This window comes from Zonotrichia leucophrys, chromosome 5, assembly GCF_028769735.1.
Source record: "Zonotrichia leucophrys gambelii isolate GWCS_2022_RI chromosome 5, RI_Zleu_2.0, whole genome shotgun sequence".
Lineage (NCBI taxonomy): Eukaryota > Metazoa > Chordata > Aves > Passeriformes > Passerellidae > Zonotrichia > Zonotrichia leucophrys.
This window is the reverse complement of record NC_088175.1, coordinates 21,274,333-21,296,334: the sequence shown is the minus strand read 5'-3', so window position 1 is coordinate 21,296,334 and position 22,002 is coordinate 21,274,333. Positions and strand designations below refer to the sequence as shown.

At 39.7% G+C, this 22,002-nt stretch overlaps 1 protein-coding gene across 4 annotated transcripts in view; it reads left to right on the top strand.

The window, feature by feature from the left end:
• Window positions 1–29: 29 nt before the first annotated feature.
• The window catches only part of NPAS3 (neuronal PAS domain protein 3), a 590,252-nt gene continuing 568,279 nt past the window's right edge, over window positions 30–22,002 (top strand). For 2 of the 4 annotated variants that reach the window (XM_064713740.1, XM_064713739.1), the window contains exon 1: window positions 30–187. In XM_064713740.1, the coding sequence (XP_064569810.1) occupies window positions 30–187 (158 nt within the window). Of the gene's footprint in view, window positions 188–3,500; window positions 4,068–22,002 lie in introns of those variants that run through there. The other 2 variants (XM_064713742.1, XM_064713741.1) reach the window with 1 other exon arrangement.

The following is a 22,002-nucleotide window of genomic DNA, read 5'->3' as shown; positions in this document are numbered from 1 at the left end:
CGACACTCGCCGGGTGCTGAGCCGCGGGGATGATCAGGATCTTCCCGGATTTCAGCGTGCAGGTGACGGCGGCGGCGGCCGGCGGGGCGGCCGGGGGGGTGCCGGCGGCGCCGGGCATGGGGCGAGCCGGCGCCGCGGCCAACGGCAACCCGCAAAACGTGCAGGGCATCACCTCCTACCAACAACGGTGAGCACCGGCTGGGAGAGGGGTGTGCGGCTCTTCCTGAGGCTCCCTCACTTGCTTTTTCTTTGTGCTTTTGTGTTTCTTTGTTTTCCGTTTTTTTTTTTTTTTTTTTTTAATCTCTCATTTCTGTTTGTTGCGGGGTGGGGGGAGAGCTTGGTTGAAGGGGAGGGTATATGTTTTGTTTTTTTTTTTACTTTTTAAAAATACAGCATCTTTTAAAATGCACTGAGAAGTAAACACAATCTCCTAGTTTTGTCCTGGATGAGCTGTAAAGCAACAATAGGAAAAAAAAAAAAAAAAAGAGAAAGAAAAAAAAAAGTGAGACCCCGGCATCTTAGCTTGGCTGCTGCAAAGTTTGGGATCCCGTCCGCTCATCCTTTCTAAAGAGGAATTTCTCAATGTCAATGCCTTGTGCAAATCCCAGTGTGTGGCAGCCAGGGGGATAATTGATCATGGTATGCTGATTGATAATTTTCTTTCAACCAAGAATGAGTACAATTTTCACTTGGGGTTGCACACTTGCAATTCCACATTGTAGTTTTAACAGTTTTAGCATGTCACCTGTTACTACAGGGAAATATAGCCGAAACTCTAAGTATACTCAGCACTGCTATTTTTTTTTCATCTTAAATGCATTCTAATGCAAATGCAGGAAATTCACAGAGAGCGCCTTTAGGAAGCAAAGCGTAGAAAGTTGGCAGTAAGTCATCACGAAGTTTAAAGACATTCCCCATTTGCCCTAACAATTCATCGATATATGCTGATACTAACATGAAGCTTAATTAATTACCTGGCATTTCTTTATGTTTCTAAACCTGAAGTCTGAATCTGTTAGTTAGCTTTAACATAAACTTATACTCGTAGCCGAATCCTCAAAAAAAAAAAAAAAAAGTAGACTACAACAGATCTACTGAAATCGGAACAAAACGTTTACATTTCTCTAAAAAGGGCACTGCTTCGAGTATCTTGCTTTCCACTATTGCATTAAATTAAATACCGAGAAAAAATGCTGTATAATCTTAAACGTCCTAACTAAACATCCCTATGATGTAAAAGAGAAAAAAAAATTAAGAAGCTTCAGCATAATATTTCAAACTTAATTAGTTTAGGAGCCAGATTTAGATAACTGACCATTGCCTACTCTGTCGTTCAGCAACTTTTGTGTTGCTTCCCATAGTTTTGATGCCTGTGATTGAAAACCTTTGATGGTAACTTTTGTAGGCTTTATCAAATGAGAGTTAATAGGGAGCTGATACTCCTGAAATAAGCTCTGATGATACCTAAGGACGTTCTTAGCTAAGAAATATTTGAAACTAAGGAGGAGTCTTGTTTTGCTCAAGCAAACACCAAATCCTTCATATACTAAAAAAAAAAGAAAAAGAAAAAGAAAAAAAATTTTAAAAAATCTTGAACGTGAGAGTTATAAAGAACAGATTAAAGTTTCTTTCTTTTTATGGATTCTGTATGATTTTTGTCACTTATGAAATATTTAAATTACAATGGAAACTGACGGACACTTTAACGAGGAAGTACAGGCAGCAATCACAATAGTTTAGTCTGTGAAGTGGGGAAGTCAAGGGTCAGAAATGTCAGATTGGCTTTTAGACAAATGAAAGAGACCTCTGGAGACTTTAAGTTAAACAGAATTATGTAGACAAGGCAGCATACAATTTTTTTAGTACTTCGCGTTTAATAGTTTGGTTCTATCAGTCTGTAATCAGGAAGAAGTTATAAAAGCAATACTTCTCTGACAAACTACTAACACCTCTAATCCAAACAGTGCTTAATAGATATTCAAGTACTTTTACTACCACGAATCCAGACCACTCTGGATGCCTCGCACTCTAACCTACGAGAAGAAACATTTATGCACTTCTTCCAAATTTTCACTTTATATTATGGATGAAACAGCATGGTTTACGTCGGACGATTTTTCTCCGCGCTTTCTCAAAACGCTTAAAACACGGCAGACACGACACCACCTCCTTACTCTGTCGCCACAGCCAAGGAGACACCTGTTAACTTCTTTTTTTTTTTTTCCCCTCATTTCGGAGGCGAGCAGACAGGACTGCCGGCCGGGAGCGGCATCTGCCACTTTGCGTAGGCAGGCAGCCCCCCAGGCCGCAGCCCCGGTGCCCGCCTTGCCGCCGCCCGGAGCGCAGCGCGGCCCGGCCCGCTCCGGTCCCGCGGCTCCCGAGCCCCGGCGGCCCCGAACCGCGGCCGTGTCCCCGCGCCCAGTGACGCCGGCCCGGCTGCCTCCTGTCCTGCGGAAAGGAATCCCCCGGGCCCGGTGCGCGGACGGCGCCCCGCAGCCAAACTTCCAGGTGTTCCGCTAACTTGTGCCCCTTGGCTCTGCCCTGCGGCTCGCACACGCCCTCGGCCCCCAGCCTCCTCCCCTGCCCCCAAAAAAACTTTTGGAGTAGTAGCGGAAACGTTTCTCGTGAATAAACGCGGCCGACCTTCGGGGCTTGCCCCTTTCCCCAAGGAAGCCCGTTGGATTTTCCCAGGGAGCAGGATCAGGCCCGGGCATTTGTACTTCCAGGACAGCAGCAGACAGCCACAAAGTTACCTTGGAGATGAAAAGCTTTTAGCGAACGAGTAATTTCTTCTATAAGGGCTAACAGGGCTAGCACCAGGTCCTCCCGGTGTCCTGGAAGGAACGATTAAGGTAGCGGTTTCTTTTGCCCGCTCCTTTACTTCATGATTAGTTTCACGATCTCCAATAAAACCGCGCGAAGTGCTACACCCTTTGCCAACAAAGAGGGTTATCGCTTTAAGTTCACATTTCCAGCATTACCCCTTTTTGTCTCGCTGGTACCCGATGCCCGCTCTCAGGACGTGCGGGCGCGTTCTCGGAGGTGTCTGGGGGATGCGCGGGTTTCCCCCGGCCCGGCCCGTCCGGGCTGGCTCCGCGCACACCCGCGTACGGCCCCGAGGGCCGCAGGGCCCTCGCGTCCCCCGGCCCGCTGCGCCCACCCGAGCCCGTCCTCCACCGTGGAAGCCCACGGGTGACACGCTGCCCGTGCCCGGTGTGTTCCCGCCGCGCTTCTGCGCCCGCGGTGTTGGAGAGACAGTCCCTGCCTCCCCCTGCTCCTCTTCGCCGCTGGAGCCCAGACTCCAGAGGAAGAAAGTGTGCGAAACTGCAACTGAGTGGCGTTGTTGCGCCGGCAGCAGAGGCTGTGTCCCCTGCACGCAGAGCGGGAGCGGAGCTGGGAAAGCAGCTGGAAAATGCCCAGAAATACTTTCACAGCGGTCAAGCCCGGAGATCCCTGACACCCCTCCTTCCCTCCCCCGCCCCCGCCCCGCCAGCCCGATGGCCTGGCACCCCGCGTAGCCCGGCCCGCGGGCGCGGGGGTGTGTGTGCGAGTGTGCGAGAGTGCGTGTGCGTGCGTGTGTGTGAGCGAGTGTGTGTGTCTGTGTGTGTGCGTGTGTGTGTGCGTGTGCCGCACCTGCCGGGCGATGCCAGCGGCCGGGCTGCCCGCCGGGGCTGCGCCGCGGCTCGCTCTTCCCGCCGCCGCCGCCGGCCGCCGCCGCTGCCTGCGCTGGGCATGTCTCTGGGGCCGGCGGGGCCCCGGCTCCCTCCGCTCCTCGGCTTATGGACGGCGGCAGCGGCAGCAGCAGCGCTAGCAAGCAAGCGAGCAAGCAACCTGCACCAGGACTGCGCGGAGGAGTGGGAGCCCGCGATGCTTTGGCCTCAGTACTTTTCCTTAGCCTGTCTGGCTAACCGGGGCCATTGCTGCCGCCGCTGCTGCTGCTAGACACACAACACACACCAACATCAGGAGGGGGAAAAGTAAGGGAGAGAGGAGAAAAAAAAAAAAAATCCCAGGAAGATGGCGCCCACCAAGCCAAGCTTTCAGCAGGATCCTTCCAGGCGAGAACGGTAACACTTTCTCTTTATTGAACCTGCAGCAGCAGCAGCAGCAGCAGCCGCCGCAGCAGCGCCGGGCCGGGCCAAGCCGCCGGCGCCGGGGGCCGGGGCTGGCTGCCATGCCGGGGTGGGGGGACCTGCCGCCGGCACCCGCCGCTCGCACAGCCGGGCACCGTGAGTTCCTCCTAGTGCGCACCGCCAGCCGCACGCACACACGCACACACACAAGCACACACACACACGCACACACACTCAGAACAAGCCGCGCAGCAGCGGCCCCGCTCCGGTGGCCGCACCGCCGCGGTGCCGGAGCCGGTGCTTGGCGGGGCGCGTTGTGGAGCGGGCGCGCGTGTGTGAGTGTGAGTGTGTGTGTGTGTGTGTGAGTGAGTGTGTGTGTGTGTGTGTGTGTGTGCCGGGAGGCCCCCCGGCGGCCCCCGCCGCTCGGCGGCCCTGGGGCGCCGCGCCAGGCCCGGCGTTCCGGGCGGAGGGGCCGGCCCCGCCGGTGCGGTTCAAGTGCGGCTAGGCCGGAGCGGGGGGGGCGCCGCCAGCTGCGCCCGCGGGGCTGCCCGGGCCGGCCCCCCCGCCCCGCCAACGCCGCCGTGCCGGGCGCGGGTGCCCGCGGCCCCCGGGGTGCGCAGAGCGGAGCCGAGCGCGGGCGGGCGGGCACGGAGGCGGTGCGCGGGGTCCGGGCAGGGAGGCGGGGGGATCGCGCTGCCCCCCCGCTTGGTTCCCGGCCCGCCGCCTGCCCCATGTACTTTTGTTGGGAGAGAGTGCTTGTGATTAATGTGCTCTGCTGGTGACACGAATTGCCCGTAGCGGATTTGTTCTAGTAAAGTGAATCTTTCTAGAAGTGACTGGTAGGAGACAAGAGTACAAGTTCATGTGATGTTACTTTGTGATTCTTACAAAAGTATTCAGAGCTCCATTGCTACACTGCGACGAGATATATGCCCAGAAGAAGAGCAGCCAGAGGGTTTGGGGTGGGCTCTTTCCCTCCCGCCCCCTTTAGCGTTACAAGTGAACTTGAGTGTGAGGGGTGAGAAAGGTTCCTGGCTAGTTAGAAAAATGCCCTTAAAAGTAGATGGATCATGTGTTAGTCGGTGTATATTTCACAGCACAAATAAGTCTGAAAAATATTTAAGCAAAAGTACTTCAGCCTTAATTTCATACTTGCATATTTTAGAATGATCAGCGTTTGTAGTACAGCTTCCAAACCCCACAGATTTTGTCTAAGTAGCTGTACCATTTTTCCTAAGAAAGCAGACTGCATGGTATAAAAAGCCTATATATCTCATATTCCCCACTGAAGTGTTAGTGTGCTTGTCTTGGATGCATTAGCGTTAACTGTTGCATTTTGACAAGGCTATGTTGATATGTAGCAAAATTAGGAGATACATGTAATGGGAAAACAGTGCATCCTCAGATGTCAATGACTTAACTACAGATTTTCATTTTCAACTATAAACATTTTTTTAAATCTTCCTTCCAGTGGCTGCAAAGGTGTTTCTACTGTGTTAATAACACTTAAAGCAGCAGGTTTTTCTCCTGCAGAATTCTTTGTTGGAAAAACAATTCATATGAATAAGTCCTGTTCCCCCACAACAAACAATTCTGCTGTCTTCTTTCTGAGAATGTTACTATATTAGTGCTAAGTGTATTTGCCAGGATAGCTTCAGTAATCTCTCCAGCAGAAGCATATTTGTGTGCCATTTTGGGAATTTCTCTGAGATAGGAATCTTGAAGATAGAATTAATTTCTAGGGGAAACTTCATAGCCTGTGCATGAGTGCTTTCTTTATCACCTGTCTCCATTTGGCATTCGGAGAAGGTAAATCAAAGTGCGCGATTTGTTATTCTGCTCCACTTGAGAGCTGAACTAAATAACACTTGGTCTGAAATTCTGATTGAAGTTGTAGGAGGATATACTGTATTTAATTTAATGCCCTTTAATAGCATCTTCTTGTTCAGCTCTGATGCTGTCATTTTAAAGGTTGGATCGGAGTAGTTTTTCCCTGTAGGGAGTGGGAGGTGTAATCATTTCAGGGGAAAAGGTAGTCTAAATTCCTAGAACACTAATAGCCACAAACTTGGCCTAGTGTCCAAGAAGTTGGTTTTTGCCCTTGGGGTTCACTTTGTTATCACTCTGTACAGTGTTCTGGATAGTTTAGGTTTAAGTATTGCATGTAGAATTGATGACATTTTTTGTAGCAAAAATAATGTTAGTCCGTTTATTCCTTAAAGTTCTGGAGAAAATGGATCAATGCTTCAATAAACAGATTCTGATGTACATTTTATTAAAAGTTGGGTAATGTGCTCATGAAGTCTTGCATGTAACTATTTTAGCTGTCTTTGTACACATCCTTTCATCTGTGGGAACCAAGATGTTTGAAATACAGGAGCATATCTCTTACTGAAAGGGTTTTGCAGTGTCTTAGCTACTGCTTCAGTAAACTAGTTCTCAGGATTAAGAATCCTCTAAATTAACTTTGTGTACATTGGTTTTTGAGTCTTCACTACCGCAGGTATTTAGATAGATTGTGTTACATTTTTTCAAGCAAAAAGTTGTGCTTACAAAACAGATGTCAAAAGTAGTAGTCTCTGATGTAAACAGGCACTTGAACAGTTTTGAAACTTTTTTCACCTGTTTAGGATCTTAAAAGGATATATGAAAAGTTACACACTTACATTTGTTTGATTTTCTTTTAAACTGTGAGTGTTAGCAAATTTTACAGTTAGAGCAACAGTTTGGTTTTTTCAACACCCAAGAAAATGAAATAGACAGAAGTGCCATGCATATGATATGCCAGCATTGATTTGTATAGCATATCATAATATTAGAGTGTTATTGGTTTAAAGTGAAAGAGAAAAAACCTTTATTTTGGCACTTTTTCTAGAGCATGAGCTTAAACATAGCAGTGATAAATGATGATATGCATTGTCTAACACTTGCTTTTATATAAATAGCTCCAGAAGATTGCTTAAATGATAATCGAAAATATGAAATAGGGTGGCCTTCATATCACAAGGCCAAGGGTCTACAAATGGAAAAACTGAAATAATGAAATATTTCCAAGGCAACAGACTGTCAACAAGAACAGTAATGCATGGGCATATCATAGAGCTACCAGAGAGGATATTACATCTTATAGCTCTAGAGCCAGGAGTTATAATGACCTTTATTAAATAGAGCCCTCCCACATTACAACAATCTTTCTGATTTCTGATTTATGGATTAGCAGTCATACTACTCTTCATAATTTGAAACATTCTCCCACCATATTTGATTTGCTGCATTTTTCTCCACTGGAATCATACATTATTTAGAGCTTACATGAGAGTATTGATCAACAAAACTTATATTAGGTATTTTCAGTAACTAACGGGATTCTGAATAACAAGGTTTTGTCTGCAGCACTGTTTTTACATTCTTTACCTACATACAGTACTACTGTTTTTTTCTTACAAACTATATCCAGCTAGCTTGTTTTTTAACAGTTTGATGGCATTATATTCTAATGCTATACTACAAGTTACAAATAATTGGAGAATTTTGTTAACAGATTAGTACAACACTTAGAGCCGTAGGTATTTTTAAGAGAATATGAGAATCTCTTGTCAGTACCCATCTCTTTTTATTAGCATCTCACTTGAATTTCAGAGTCTAATATACTGGCAATTTCAAATCGCATTTGTTTGAAACTTGGCACACGAGTTGCCAGCCCAGATGGGAATTTTACTGCAAGAGTGATGTAAAACAGTTGTTGAAAATTGACATTCTAGGTGTTAGTTTCATCACCATACTTCCTAAAAAGTAAAGTGTGTTTAATTTTTTTTTGTTTCATAAAATGATTTTTATAACAATATCCTCTTTACTGGAAAATGTATTCTAAGATAAGAATTTTGAGTAACTGATACTGATCATGAAAACTGTTACCATTTTATTAACATTTTTGGAATGATTCTTCTCTCACTGAGGTCAGTAGAATTAAGCCATTTAATCAATGTGGTAAAAGTTCATTTGTTAGCAATTAAGTTTACTGTTATGAAACCATTTCCTGAAATCTCATCTCATGTGAATAAACCTTACATTCAGCTATTCCATCAGATCAATTTTATATTATTATCAGCAGTAGCTCTTGCAGGTATGAAAGCACCTCGGGTTTTCAGCATAGTCACGTCAGCATAGTCATAGCATATTTTACAATGAATCAAACAAACTTGTTCTGCAGGATGTAACCCTGGAAATCTGTTTACATATCCTTAACATAGGACATTTTTAAGGTACATAGCAAAGACTGCATTTTCACCCCAGTCGTTTGTTTCTTTGGTCTGTTTGCTTATGCTTAATGTTTGGCTTTTTTTTTTTTTTTTTTTTTTTTTTAAGAAGCTGCCAACGATTTAAGGCCATGAGATGAAATGTTTTGAAAATTAATTTCAAAAGAATTAATTTTTTTTCAGAATAGGCAGTTTCTTTCTATGTAATATTTATAAGGCTACTGTATGTTATCTTTAACATACAAAATCCCATTAGTGTGAATGAGGTGTGCGACTTTTTGTTTAATAGGACTTTGCATAATAAGGATAATTTGTAATAATATTGTATTTTCCTGCATAAGAAGATGTGGCATAGTAAGAATATAATAGTTGCTGCCACGTCTTATATGACTAGAGCATTGTTCTGTGACTAGCTCAAGCAGTGGTTTTGCAATACACAAAGTCCTAGTCAAATGAATAGGACCGTTGTGCCATTCATTTGAACAGGACTTTGAGTAGTACAAATATTCGTTAATTTTGTATGCCACAGAAGTATATTACACAGGACAAAGAAGGTACAGTAAGGGTAGGATAGTATTTGTGTCTCTAACTTGGCAGAACTGGACCCTGTCTTTGGGAGAATATTAAGTTCAAGTTGTACCTTAATCTTTAGAAAAGTCCCAAATGAAATTATGTGCACAATTAAAGTATACTACAGAGAATCCCAAGCAAGGATAAAAGTATTTTTAACATATAATTTAATAGATGTGAATTTTTCCTGAGAGAGATAGCAATGACAAATGTACTTAGTGAGAGGAGGAGTGAACTTTGTGTTATTGTAAACGCGAAAGTCTCGAGATTGTCAAGTAAAAGCGGAGTGATTCTCAAGGAGATTCTGATCCCAGCCTGCTGCAGCCAGATACTGAGAGTTATGCCAGCCCTTACCCAGCACCACATGCAGGCGAGAGCCAGGCACATAAAGAACAAGTGATATGTTACAAACAATTTGAAACAGATTACTGAAAGCAGAGTTGTGAAGATTTTCTTACTAAGGCTATTTTCCCAGAATTTCTTGTATGTTGCATTTTGGGCTTTCACCGTTCTGTTATGTTCTGTCATTTGTCTACTCTGGGGAACTCCTCATTGATGTCAGCCAATGTCTGAAGAAGACTTTAATATTAATACTGAGTATTTCTGTAGATATACTTCTTTATTTGGCTTCGCATGCTTCGAAAGGTCTGAAAATTCTGTTCTACATGCTTTACTGATGAGATAGTTACACACAAAAAATTCTTGAGAACTAGCAGAAGTGGCAAAAGATGTCAATGTTAGCATTAGGAATAAAATTCCAGCCCCCATTTTGACTGTGTATTCAAAGATTACACTGCCTTCATTAGAGGGATTTACATTTCTTTTACAGGCAAAACCTCCACTGAAATAAAGTGCTTTCAGAGAATGGCTTGATTGCAATTTAAAATTAGCTGTTAGCTTGATATATAATAGAAGTTCAACACTTATGTTAAATAATTTAAGTGGAAAAGTACTGTTCCATTACCTGCAGGCATGTTAGGTTTACATATGTATATAGTGAACTTAGGGGATATAGTCAGAATAATATGTATGTATGTAATCTACGATAATGTCCCAGGGGCTTGGATTTTCTGAAGAGCCTGCTGGATTTAGGCATTCAACACATACTGCATTTTAGTGAAATATGGGTACCTAAATTCTATAATCTCCCTTTAAGATACTTGCCTGGGAATTTTGTCTCCAACAGAAATTTAGAACAGGCTTCATTAGACATTACATTGTTTTAAGCTGAATTTTATTGTGTAATGAATAGTCTTTGAACAGTCATTTTGGATGAAACTCTAAAGGGTTATAGTTTTGCTGAAATTTAGGCACAGAACTGTGTATTTATATATCAGAACTCTGTATTTACATATTAGAATAGGGGATGGGGATGGGGGATATTCTTTCCATCTTGCTTAAATGCCATGTTTGACAGTCATGCGCAAATTCACATTTGCAATCAGTTTACTTACAACCTAGACTTATATGAGTTAGATACCAAAGCTGTAGTTCATTTAGCAAAAGTATAATGCACCAAATTCTAGAAAAATGTTTGTTAAAAAGCTGTTTTTTCTTGGAGATGATGGGAAGCAGAATTTTTAACTTTGTGGGAAAAAAATGTAAGTGGGCAGTTTTCACAGGTCAAGGTTGAGGTCAATAGGAAGAGCTGAGTGACTGAATTTGTGCAGTGCTGGCAACAGGATTAAAAAAGGGAAAAAGTATTGAGAAAAAAAAAAAAAGAGAATAGCTGCCAGTGGTACTTATCCTTCAACCTTCACAGCTGAAAAAAAAGTAGCTGATTTTATTTGTCTGACTATAGTTAGATGTAGGATTGGCATGTTTGCTTCACCTCTGCATAAATTGCTAACAGTATGGACAGGAGGTTCTCAAAAAGAACTGCATTTTAAAAAACAAACCTGTTTTCTCTTGCTAAGTAACAAACAGAAGATGAACATAAAAAGAAAAACAAGTACTTTGGGCTAATTTATCTATTCATTCCTTCTGAGCTGCTGTTCAGTTTTACAACGAAACTTTTATTTCTTGGGAAAAATCAAAAGTGCAGTAATTTTTTCCATTGGCTGAATGAGCTAGATAAATGGTACTCAAGTAGTTGTTTGCAGAATCCAAGTAGTTTACTAAAGTATCTTAATTAATTGGATGTTCACTTTAATAGTGAGGTTTCCTGTTTGTAGGCAGGGCTCTGTAACAAGAACATATATTTGATGCATAAATGATACATATGGTTTCAGAAGGCCTATATTTATTCAAGATCTATTTTTACTAAACAACTGTTTCAGATTAACAAACAACAGGAAGTAAATGGAGGTGACAGAAAATAGACTTCAGATGAGAAGCATGATAGAGAAGATACAGCTGATTCCAGATCTGTCAAACATATATGCTGTTTCTTTTATCAATCACTCTATTTACGCTCAAATTTCCTAGCTAAGAGATGCTGTCTTTCCTTTGAGTCGTTTTTTCTATCATGATTTTCCTCTTCATTCCTTTTTAATAGGAAGAAAAATGCTTCTCTACAGAACTGCACTTTTGAAATTGATATTCCATGCTTTTTAAGAGTAGTATTTCGGGTTTTTTGGTATCACTTTCAAAAACCAGAACAGGAGACTGCAGGATGTAGCAAACATTGCAAATCTCCTTTAGTTTCCCCCCAGATTATTTGACGTACTGAATGTCTATGTTTAGGAGCAGCCAGTATTTAGATTATGGATTTAGAATTCCTTTAGGAGTGATTTTTTAAAAAAATGTTTATTATGGTGCTACTGCAAAAAAAAAAAAAAAAAAAAAAGGAGATTTAAGTTCTATTAATGACTTTTTTCTTGTGGAGATTATAATTTATTGCAATATTTGTTTAATTCAAATAGGAAAAATGTCCAACGTGATTAAGGGAAAAAATGTGTTTTAACTGACAGAAAATGGAAAGTTACTTCGCCTGAAAAGCTAAATTAGAGTCCTTCAGTATTTATTCTGCTTCTTACTAATTATGAGGAAAACTTTAAAGGATTTTCCATTGACTTATATACGTGTATACTGCAAAGTGTGGGCATGTGTTGTATATTAGATAGATACAGAATATGTATTTCCTTGAAAGGAAATAATTCTAGTTGCTCGTCTTCAGCAAGCTGTGTCTTACTTTATCTAAAGTTGAATGTGAATACATGTACTGGAATGGAGATTTTCTTTTCCTGTAATGCTGTGAGCGAAAAGTAGGCTCGTCATTTTTTTTTCTTTTTCTTTTTTTTTCCCTTTTTTTTCTCCTCATTTTTATTGTTCTGTGTAAATGTAATTTGTTAATCCTGTGAAATTTGTCATAGATAAATTTGCTTGGATTATCTTGTCACCACCGTATCTGCATTCTTTTGTTCATTGCTTATTCATAATTTAACAGTCTGGCAGTGAGCCTTTTTGGGATGCTCACAAAAGATATATGACCTCTACCAGCTGCTACTATAACCTGCAGAATGCACAGCAAGACATTAGAAACGTGAGGATTCCTCTACTGATTAAAGTGCTCTTCATTTAAACAGTCTGTTCATAAGAATCTCAGGAATCTTTGTGGATAGCAATCTTGATTTTTCTTTTCTCACAAAATTATTTCTAACATTTTCTTCTGAAGGGAAAACTAACATGGAATCTTAAGATGGTGATGCTTAGCTCTCAGATGGACTAATGGAAATTAAATCCCTCATTATATATGCCTGTTTATACATAAGTGTTTGGGTGTATTTACACATTTTCATACCTGTACCGGGCTCTATCTATGCATGTGTACATATATGTGTATTTCCTGCAGTTTTAGTGTAAGAAATTAGTGCCCATGTGTGCTATTTTAAAACTAACTCATCTATTAGGATATTTTTTAGCACATATTACTATGCAGTACTAATTTACAGAAGAGTTATCCAGTTTAACCCTGCTTTAGCCCTAGTGTCTTACAGACCCTATTGTGTAAATACTCAACATAATACAGTACATGAAAGACATTAAATACAATGTTACTTGAAGTGTAACAACATTTTAGATTTTCATTATTCTCCTGGCTCAGTTTAGCATATAAATTTTTCCCTTTTTCACTTATTTTTTCTTCTTATCTGCAGATCAGCTTGTGAGTAATGGCTAGTTTTTACCCCCTTTGTGCTGGCACATGATTATAGTTCAAAATAATTCATTGCTAATCCAGGCAGTATTGGTTCATCTCCATCACTTTGTTTTGTGATTAGAGCCTCAGGCCTGTGAGAACATCCTTCTGCACAGTTTTCTATCCTGATTTTCTTTGACTGCATCCCATTTTTTAACTAGTTCTGTCATTACTGCTCACCTACCAATCGTATTTAATTTTTAAAAATGTATCAGTTAAAAGAAATTAACATTTTGTGGGGTTATTTTTCCAGGGTTTATGAAAAATATTTGTTTTCCACTGCAGTAAGTTTCCAGCAGTGGTGTGTATAGGTCTTGGTTCATCTCAGCTGATGATGGAAATCTGACTTGAGTTTCTCATTTTTCCTTAGCAGTCTGAATTTCCTCTCTACTTACTTACATTAGGTGCCTCAAGAAGTCCAGAATCTTAAAAGGAAACACTGTTTCTTTCTTGAAACAGACTGCAATAGAATAGAAATTACTGTCTTGTCATTTTCAACACAACATTTCAAGCAGAGCTGGTATAAAATAAAGCTGACAGAGGAACTTTTAAAATATATAGGGTGTGATCCTCCTCTGATCACTGTGGTTGAAGTTTCTGTTTATTGGGTCAGATATGAACTGATGTGACATTAGAACTGGGCTTATGTGATATAATGATATTGTACTTTGATCAGATTTACATTGAATATTTCCAGATTTTGAAGATAATCCATAATTTTATTTTACATCAAAAGATGCTAATTTCATGAGAAGGTCATCTAAAAGATTTTTCAAGACTTTGTTTCAGCATTGAGTAGTCCTGTGTTCCTTTTAATAATTACTTTCATCTCATTGTAGCCGTGTGTTTGAAAGTGTAGGTCAATAAGGATGATCGCATTCAGAATTTCATGATCTGTGTAGTGGAACAAATTGAAAGCAAAGCCTGTATCAATCACTGTGAAGGGAGGGTTAATTGTTACTGCTTCTCAAGCCTCTGGACAGATAAACCAGTAATGAAATACTTATTGCTCTGATATGTGAATGGTTAAGGATGAAACAATGGAAACAGAAGCAGTCTTCAAAGATAACAAAAACCCAAACCAAACCAAACCAAAAATCCCCCCCCCAAAAAGCAAAAAAAACCCAAACAAAAAAAAAAAGGCAAAGAAAAAGAATATTTTGGACTAAAGTAAGATACTATATATGCTGTGTATGAACATCTTGAAAGTAATTCTGTTTTCGTCTAATAGAGCCTTCTAGGAATGGTGTAAGACAGTAGAATGTATAAGGTTTCTAAAGCAGAAATAAAACATGAATTTTACAGCTTTTATTATGCAAACAATTTAAAAGGTTTTACATTAAGCCTGGACCTTAGGTAAAAGTAACATTTCTACATTGAATGGTTTCTTTTCTTTTCTCTGTTTTAATTTGTGGTACCTTAAAGTGTTTATTTCTTTTCTTTCTTTAAAAACACAGCTGTATTTACTAAATCAAGTATGTTTTGTTTTCATGTGATGTTGTTTTAAAGCATTTTGCCTACAGCAAAGCAGGACTCTAAAAGAGTGTTTAAAGATAGAAGCAGAAAAATAAAAATAAGTGCAAAACCAAATTACGATACTACAGTAAATATTTAACTATTTCTAGATTGTGAACTTAACATTTTAAACATCTGTTAGTTACTTATATGTTGAAATATATGCAAAAATATTTAGCCAAATTGAAGTCTTAGGCCCATGACAATCATCTCAACACAGTGGGTAGTTCTGAAAATTAATGAGAATGATAATACTGTAAAGACTGTTCCAGAGTTTGCCCAAATTCATTATCTAAGACTCTTGTTAAGAACATCTCAAAGAATTTTAACCAGGAAAATATATTAATGGTTCAAAAGCATTTTTCAAAATAGTGATTTATAAAAGTATAATGGAATTATATATGCAAGAGCTGTAGTTAGAAACACAAATAACACAGGAACAGCACATTATGAAGGAACATTTTCCAATAGCTAGAGTACTTGGCTTTGATTTTGTCCATAGATGTCAAGGTTTCCTTAACAATTTATATTTTGAGATGAATGAAATGAAAAAGTCTAAGCAACTTATAAAAAGAATTTTTTTTATCTCATTGTTAGCTACTTAATGAGGCCTAGAGCTGCTTAAAAGCTAAGCAAAGTAATTAATAATTTTGGAACTTGTATAAACATCTTTTAGCACTTCGAAACATCGAAAAGCACTTTCGGGAGGAAGGGTGATGAGACACATCTTTAGATTTCTCTTCAGAATGTTAAGAATTTCCTGTTGCCTGTTTCCTGATGGGATTGATGCAGCTGTGTATCATATGGAATGAAAGAGGAACCAAGTGCCTGACTTTGTTTTATTCAAGGCTTCACTTAAGAAAATGTATGTGTTGATTTTAGCTCTTTTTTCAACACATCGCTGATATGAATGCTACACACAAAATTGCCCAAATGGGAGCTAATTATAATTAATTTATCTTTTTTCTAATGGATAGAAAATGTTAATTTATTAAGTATATCAGTTAGAATGGTGGTGGGTTTTGTTTTTTTCCCTTTTTCTTTGCTGTGTGCAATGAAAAAGAGAGAGCTTGGAAGATTACTGTGATTTCCATTTGTATTTTCAGAAGTAGTTGGTGTATAGAAGGATCTGTGAGTATTTGCATGTGCATGCGTCATTGTTGGAAAACAAGTTAGTTTATAGAGTTTCTTACTCATTTTGGCTGTTGTGCAATCACACAGCCCATCTACAAAACATCTTTCCTGGGAGGTGTGAATGCAAAATAGAGAGGAATAGGAGGATCAAAAAAATTTAAGTAGTTATTTTGTTCTCGCCTGTTCCACTTCACGGACCAATTCTTTGAAGACAATCCGGAGTGGAAAACTGTACTTGTTAAATTTTTTGTTAATTTCCTTCTCTGGCAAGAGAAAGCTTAGCAGAAGATGGCAGATGTGGTTGACTGATCTGGAATGGGTCACAAAAGGCGATGCAGATCCATAGCAGTGGGGCCACCCTTCTGCTTGTGTCCCGGTTCCTGGTGGAGCCTCACAAAGCTCCTCACTTCCAGGTGGAATTCATAATAGCTCAGGTCAATATGATCTTCTTCTCAGAGGCTGTATAAGGCAAATTCAGTTGCTAAATTAAAGCCCTGGGTATTGCAATACCATGAGTAAAGCAGCTTCTCAGCATCCTGCCACGGCCCTGTGCTGCTGAAGCAGGAGCAGGCACAGTGCAGAGTGCATGGCAGCGATGGGCAGTGGTGCTAAGGGCATGCTGAAAGGCAGAGCACAGGCACATGTGAATCACTTCTGAGACTGTCTCTCCAAGCAAGATATGGACTTCTAAAGATCACTTTAGTAATTGCAAATTGCACTTCAAATCTTAAGCTTTGATTCTCTCAGTCTGCCAGCCAGCTGTGAAAACATTTGACCATGTCCCTGTTCTTTTTGCCCTGTGACTTCTTGGCAAATGTCATCTTTCTGCTGCTTTTGGATACTTTGATCACTTCTTCAGCATATCTTTTGGAGGATCTTTCTCATTCATTACCCAGCTTTGTGTGGGAGTTCTGCAACATGCTGTCTCTCAACCGCCCCCTTTTTTCCCCCTTACTCTGCTGTTCATCTTTGCATAATCTTATGTGGAAAGACAATTTAAGTATCATCTCTTTGCAGATGATTCATAGGCTTATGGTATATCTATCTCAATGAAAATGTAGTCTTGCTTCTCTGTCATCTCCTTATTGCCTATCTTAGATTCCCTTAGTCAAAACAGATCTCCTAGAGTTCTTTACAAGCCCTCCATCTACTTTTCAAGTTAACATTGCTATATTGCCTGTTAGGAGAGATCTGTAATTTGGCAGTCTCACTGATACAGACCTCTTCCTTGTAGCACAGTAGTTAAAAAGGCAAATAGATTATTTGGTGTGAGTAGAAAAGAAATAGAAAAACAAACTGAAAGCATTCCGTAAATCCAGTGTGTGAAATCTATCTGTGGTGTGTATTTTTGTTTTCATTATTTCAAAAAGATACTGTAGTTTGAGGTAAGGGCATAAAAGCTGATGAGATAGATGGAAGCAGTTTTGCCAGAGGAAGAGTTAAAGTAAAATACTTCCTCTTGGAAAAGAGATGACTGAGAAAGGCTTCAAGAAGGTAGTTGGGGAACAAGTATTCATTAACTTTAATATTATGAGAACAAGGAAACATACTGTGAAATTCTCAGGAAGCACTTTTAAAACATTTGACAGAAGCTGTAATTTTTTTTTTCTTTTTGTTTTGTTTTCATGGCTTTTCTGTGTGCCTTCCTTCCATCCTACCATGTAGCACGCAATTGAATTGCTCAGTGGAATTCCTTGCCAAAGGGTGTTTTAGAGGTCAAAATACTAACAGGCTCAAAAATGCATCAGGCATTGCTCTGTTACATCTCTGAGGAGCTGTTAAGTGTGATGGTGATGATGCAACTTCAGGAAGTTTTTACACAGCTGACTGCTGGATGCTGACATGGAATATCATGGGAAGGGATGCTCTCTCTGCTATATTGTTTTGTTTACTGACCTAGTGTAACTTTTGTTCTATTCTGAAGTTCTTTGCATTCAGACCGCATCAAAACCTTGCAGGATTTTTCTGCCTAACATTCCTGCTGTATGCTTTCCTGCCTATTCTTCAGTTAAATGCTCATCTTCACTACCATATAGAAATATTTTTTCTCCAGTCCTAACTATCCCGAATTGTCTTACAGAGATAATTTTCAGAATGACTGACTCTCACACTGAGAGACTCTCAACTGTCTTTTATGTCCCCCTAACATCTCTGGTATATGAAATATTAGTATTTTGCCCTAAGTTTCAAGTCCTTCTTCAACCAGCTCCATCATACTATTTCTCTTTATCAAGGTTTTCCTTCCAGCTGTAACACCAGCCCTGTTGCCCGTTTACTATTTTGCAAACACACGTTTGTTTTATACCTTGTGCTTGGACTAGAATTCCTTTGTAACATCACTTTTTGGATTCATCTTTCTTCCCAAATTGTTCCTTGAAATGCCTACAAAAGCATCAAGCTACTTCTAACTAGATATCATTTCTTGTGATGCTAGCTGCTGTCATCTTACTGCTTCTCAATATTTTCTATCTCTTATTTGATACTTGTTTTCTAGGATTTTGGAGGCTCAGGCAGGGGTTTTGTCCTGTGGCACTTGGTTACATAGTGGATGTGTTAGTACTATTGTTATTGCTGCTAAAATGAGTGTTTTATCAGTGTGCTTGGTTGATCTGGAATTAGGAGTTCCTGTAAGAGAAGTGATGTCTTTTAAATGCGCTAAGGTGTGAAAAGCTTTTATGAAATTCAGAGGAGATGGAACAAATTAATGACAAAATAATCCACTGAATGTTACTAAATACATATTTATTTGAGGAAATGCCTGCACTGAAAATTATTAGATGGAGACTTTGGGTGTGTATTATATATGCTGTCACCTTTCTTAAGTTGTTCCTTGCAGCAGTTTTTGAGGATTGTTGGAGATGGGATGCAGGAAACACTGGTCTGACCCAGTACTCCTGTTCTTGCATTGTTGTGTAGAATGTTTCTGGAAGCTGTAGCAAGTTTCCTTGGTGATTCTCTCACTTAGAAAATTGTTGAAGAAAATGGTCTCAGTTAAATATCCATTTGTGAAATGCCCTGAAAATGATGGTAGCCAAAACCATCATTTTCAGGGCATTTCACAAATGGATATGTGTCACAGCTTAATTACCCTTCCTACCTAATGTGTTTTTATCTCATGTTGATATGATTAAGGAAGATGTTATTTGGACTGTATGGACAAGGCACCATACAATGCCTAGGAAAAAAAAAGAGTGCCTGCTTTGAAGAGTTTGTAGTTTTAATTGCTGTTTATTCTTCATTTGTTGGAAAGGGTTTGCTGTAACACAGTTAATTTTACACTCCTATTTGAAGTTTTATTTTTTTTGTGATCAAGCAAAGTGCATATTAAAGAGATTGAATTCAGCAAAATTAAATGCTTGGATATTATTTTTGCTTGCTGAAACCCCAATGGCATAAAATTAATTGCGGTGCTGACTTGAAAATTGCAATGAACATGTGTGAACTTCAGCATGTATTATACTTTTAGACCAGGATGCAGGCTATTTTATACATGATTAAAGTAAACAAAATAAACTAGTAGTGATATGGGCATTACTTTAAAGGACATGTAATTGAAATATGCATTGATCACTTCTGTCAAAGGTTTGCAAGATTGGACCCATACAATTTCTGTATGTCATTTTTTGAGAATTAACTGATTTGTGATAATTGTTTTCATGAATATCTAAGTTTGCATGTTAGCAGAGATAAGTTATGTATGTGAGTTTAATTAATTGTATGCTCAAGTATTTGAAGTCATCTATTTCAGTTGTATCAATGTAGACTTGGCACTGCTAGAAAAGCTTCAGTTTTATCTAGGTAGCTACAGGTATACAATTTGCTCTTCCTTGAGTTCTAGCTTGAAATAATTCCTCTTGTTTTGATTGGTTTAAGGAAAGGGAGGTGAAAGACAAATTGTGTGATGCTGTTCATCAAGAGGTTGGTATCCATAACTAATTGCATAGCAGTGGTCTGAAAACCAAGTCTTTAATCAGAAGGAGAGATTTAGAGAGTTCCAGGAGGGGAATTGAAAGTTGGGTGTGCACATTTCCTGTCACCTTGAGAGGGAAACTGATAGTTGTATATTCTACAAAATCACTGTGTAAAGTAGACTTTAGTGGAAGATAAATACAGCTCAGAAACCTACAGGAATGTGTTGGAAAGAGAGTGAAAGGAAGCTGGATTTCTTCCACAGCAAACTTGGAAGTGTAGGAATTAGTTTGATTTCTTTTCAGGTTAGAACATCTATCACCAGTCCTCACTAGGGCCTGGTTTTACTGTATGATGTCATGAGAGGCTTAGGCTATGACTCGCTCCAAATCACAGAGAGCTGAGGTTGGCAGGAACCTCTGGAGATCATCCAGTCCAACCCCCACTGCTGAAGCAGAGTCATCTGCATCAGGTGTCCAGGTCTGCGTCAAATTAGGTTTTGAATATCTCCATGGATGAAGATTACACAACTTGTAGAATCAGTTGACCAACTTGCAGTGTTTGACCACCTCATGGCAAAAGAGGTTTTTCTAATATTCAGTTGGAGTTGCCTGTATTACAGCTTTTGTCTTCATCTCTTTTGCTAAAACTGCACACATCTGCAAAGGGTCTGGCTCCATCCTCTGTGTAGCGTTCCACTAGATAGCTATACACAGGAATGTCTTTATTTCACCTCCTGTGCTTATGGATAAGCAAACCCTGTTCTCTCAGCCTGTCATAGTAGTACAGTCCTCTTTGTCTCTTGGTGTTGGAAAGAGAGGGGCACCTACTGCATGCATTCTGGTTAATAGAGCTGGATGCCATTGGCCTTCTTTGCTGCAGGGCTGCACACTGATGAGGGCCAGCACAGCCCTGAGATGTGATGTTTTGTGGGGAGTACACCAGCTCCGAAATTTTAGAGCTGTCTAATATGAAACCCTGATCTTTTCATGTTAGTGCAGTATAGTGAATGCAAACTTTGCATCAATAATGTTAAAGATGGGTCAGTAGCAGCAGTAATTTTGAGTGGCTGAACAAACCCTGATTAAAAGATACACCACAGAAGATGGGCAGTCTTCAACTGTGATGAAGTTTGTTATATGTGATATTAGATATTATGTAATTGAGTATATTGAGTTGAAGGGATAGAAATTCACCTGCAATGGAACAGTGGGAGTCTAGAAAAGAAAGATTAAATCAGAGGCTTTTAAAATGTTGAGGATCATAATAGATATATTATGATTATAATAGAGATCATAATAGATAAATCATAAAATTATGGCTCTAGCACAATTCATAGGTAATGAGTATCAGTTATTTTCTAGAGGGAAAAATCACAGGAAGGTACTAATCAGAAGTTTTTTTTATATCCAAAATTATGCAAGACTGTTTTCCAGTTCCAGTGTTCTGGGAACTGTGGAATTTTTTTTGTTCCTCTACTACTTAACATTGTGGACAGGATTAATCAGAAATGGAAGCATGCTACAGAAATTCTTTAGCATCAATGCTTCATGCTAAATTCAGTGTCTGCATATTTTTTTAATTGCTTATAAGCTGTGCCTTGGGCATCAGAGGGCTCCTGCCAATTGGGATTTTTTTTATGGCTTCTACAAGTATATTCCTAAGGATTCTGGAAGAAACCAAGGAAGTCAGTTCTATATTGCAGGTGATAGGTAATTTGAAATAAGTGAGAAGTTTTCAGAGGTCCAGTGACCACGAGTGAATCTTTAAAAAGAAGTCCACTGGAAATGGAAATTTGACAAGAAGAAATTGGGATCAAAAGTTTGTTTCTACATAAGAAATGAGTGCATGAGAAAATTGCAAATAACTTTTAAAAACTCATAAAAGCTGAAGCTTTGGTTAGCTCTGTCTGATGTGTCTCTAAGAGATATGAGGTGCTTCAGGAATGGAAAAAACAAGATTAAATATTAAATTTTCCCTTAATTGTGCAGAAATGTTTTGCATCAAGTTGGCCATATAGAAATGAATAAAATAAAGTCAGGTAGATAGATAATTTTTAACAACTGCTCTGGATATTAAAAAAGAGCTCCTGTGATCATTTACCTCTTCAAAAACTGATTTTTTTAAGCACTGCTACATATCATGTTGATGATTATTATTTCCTGGAAATAGAATTATTACAGGAAAAAAGATCTTGTTTTGTGGCAACATCAAGCTGCTGGAGAAATGCCTACTGTTCAAATGGGCAGCACACAGAATTAAACATGATTTTTTAAGGGGGGCATTTTGTTTTTGAAGTGAATCATAAAGGATTACACTGAGTGCTGAACATGTGAGACCACTACCCATATAATTAATTAGGTGCTGTTTTACTCTGCAGTCAGATGACTTCACTGTTTGTTTCACA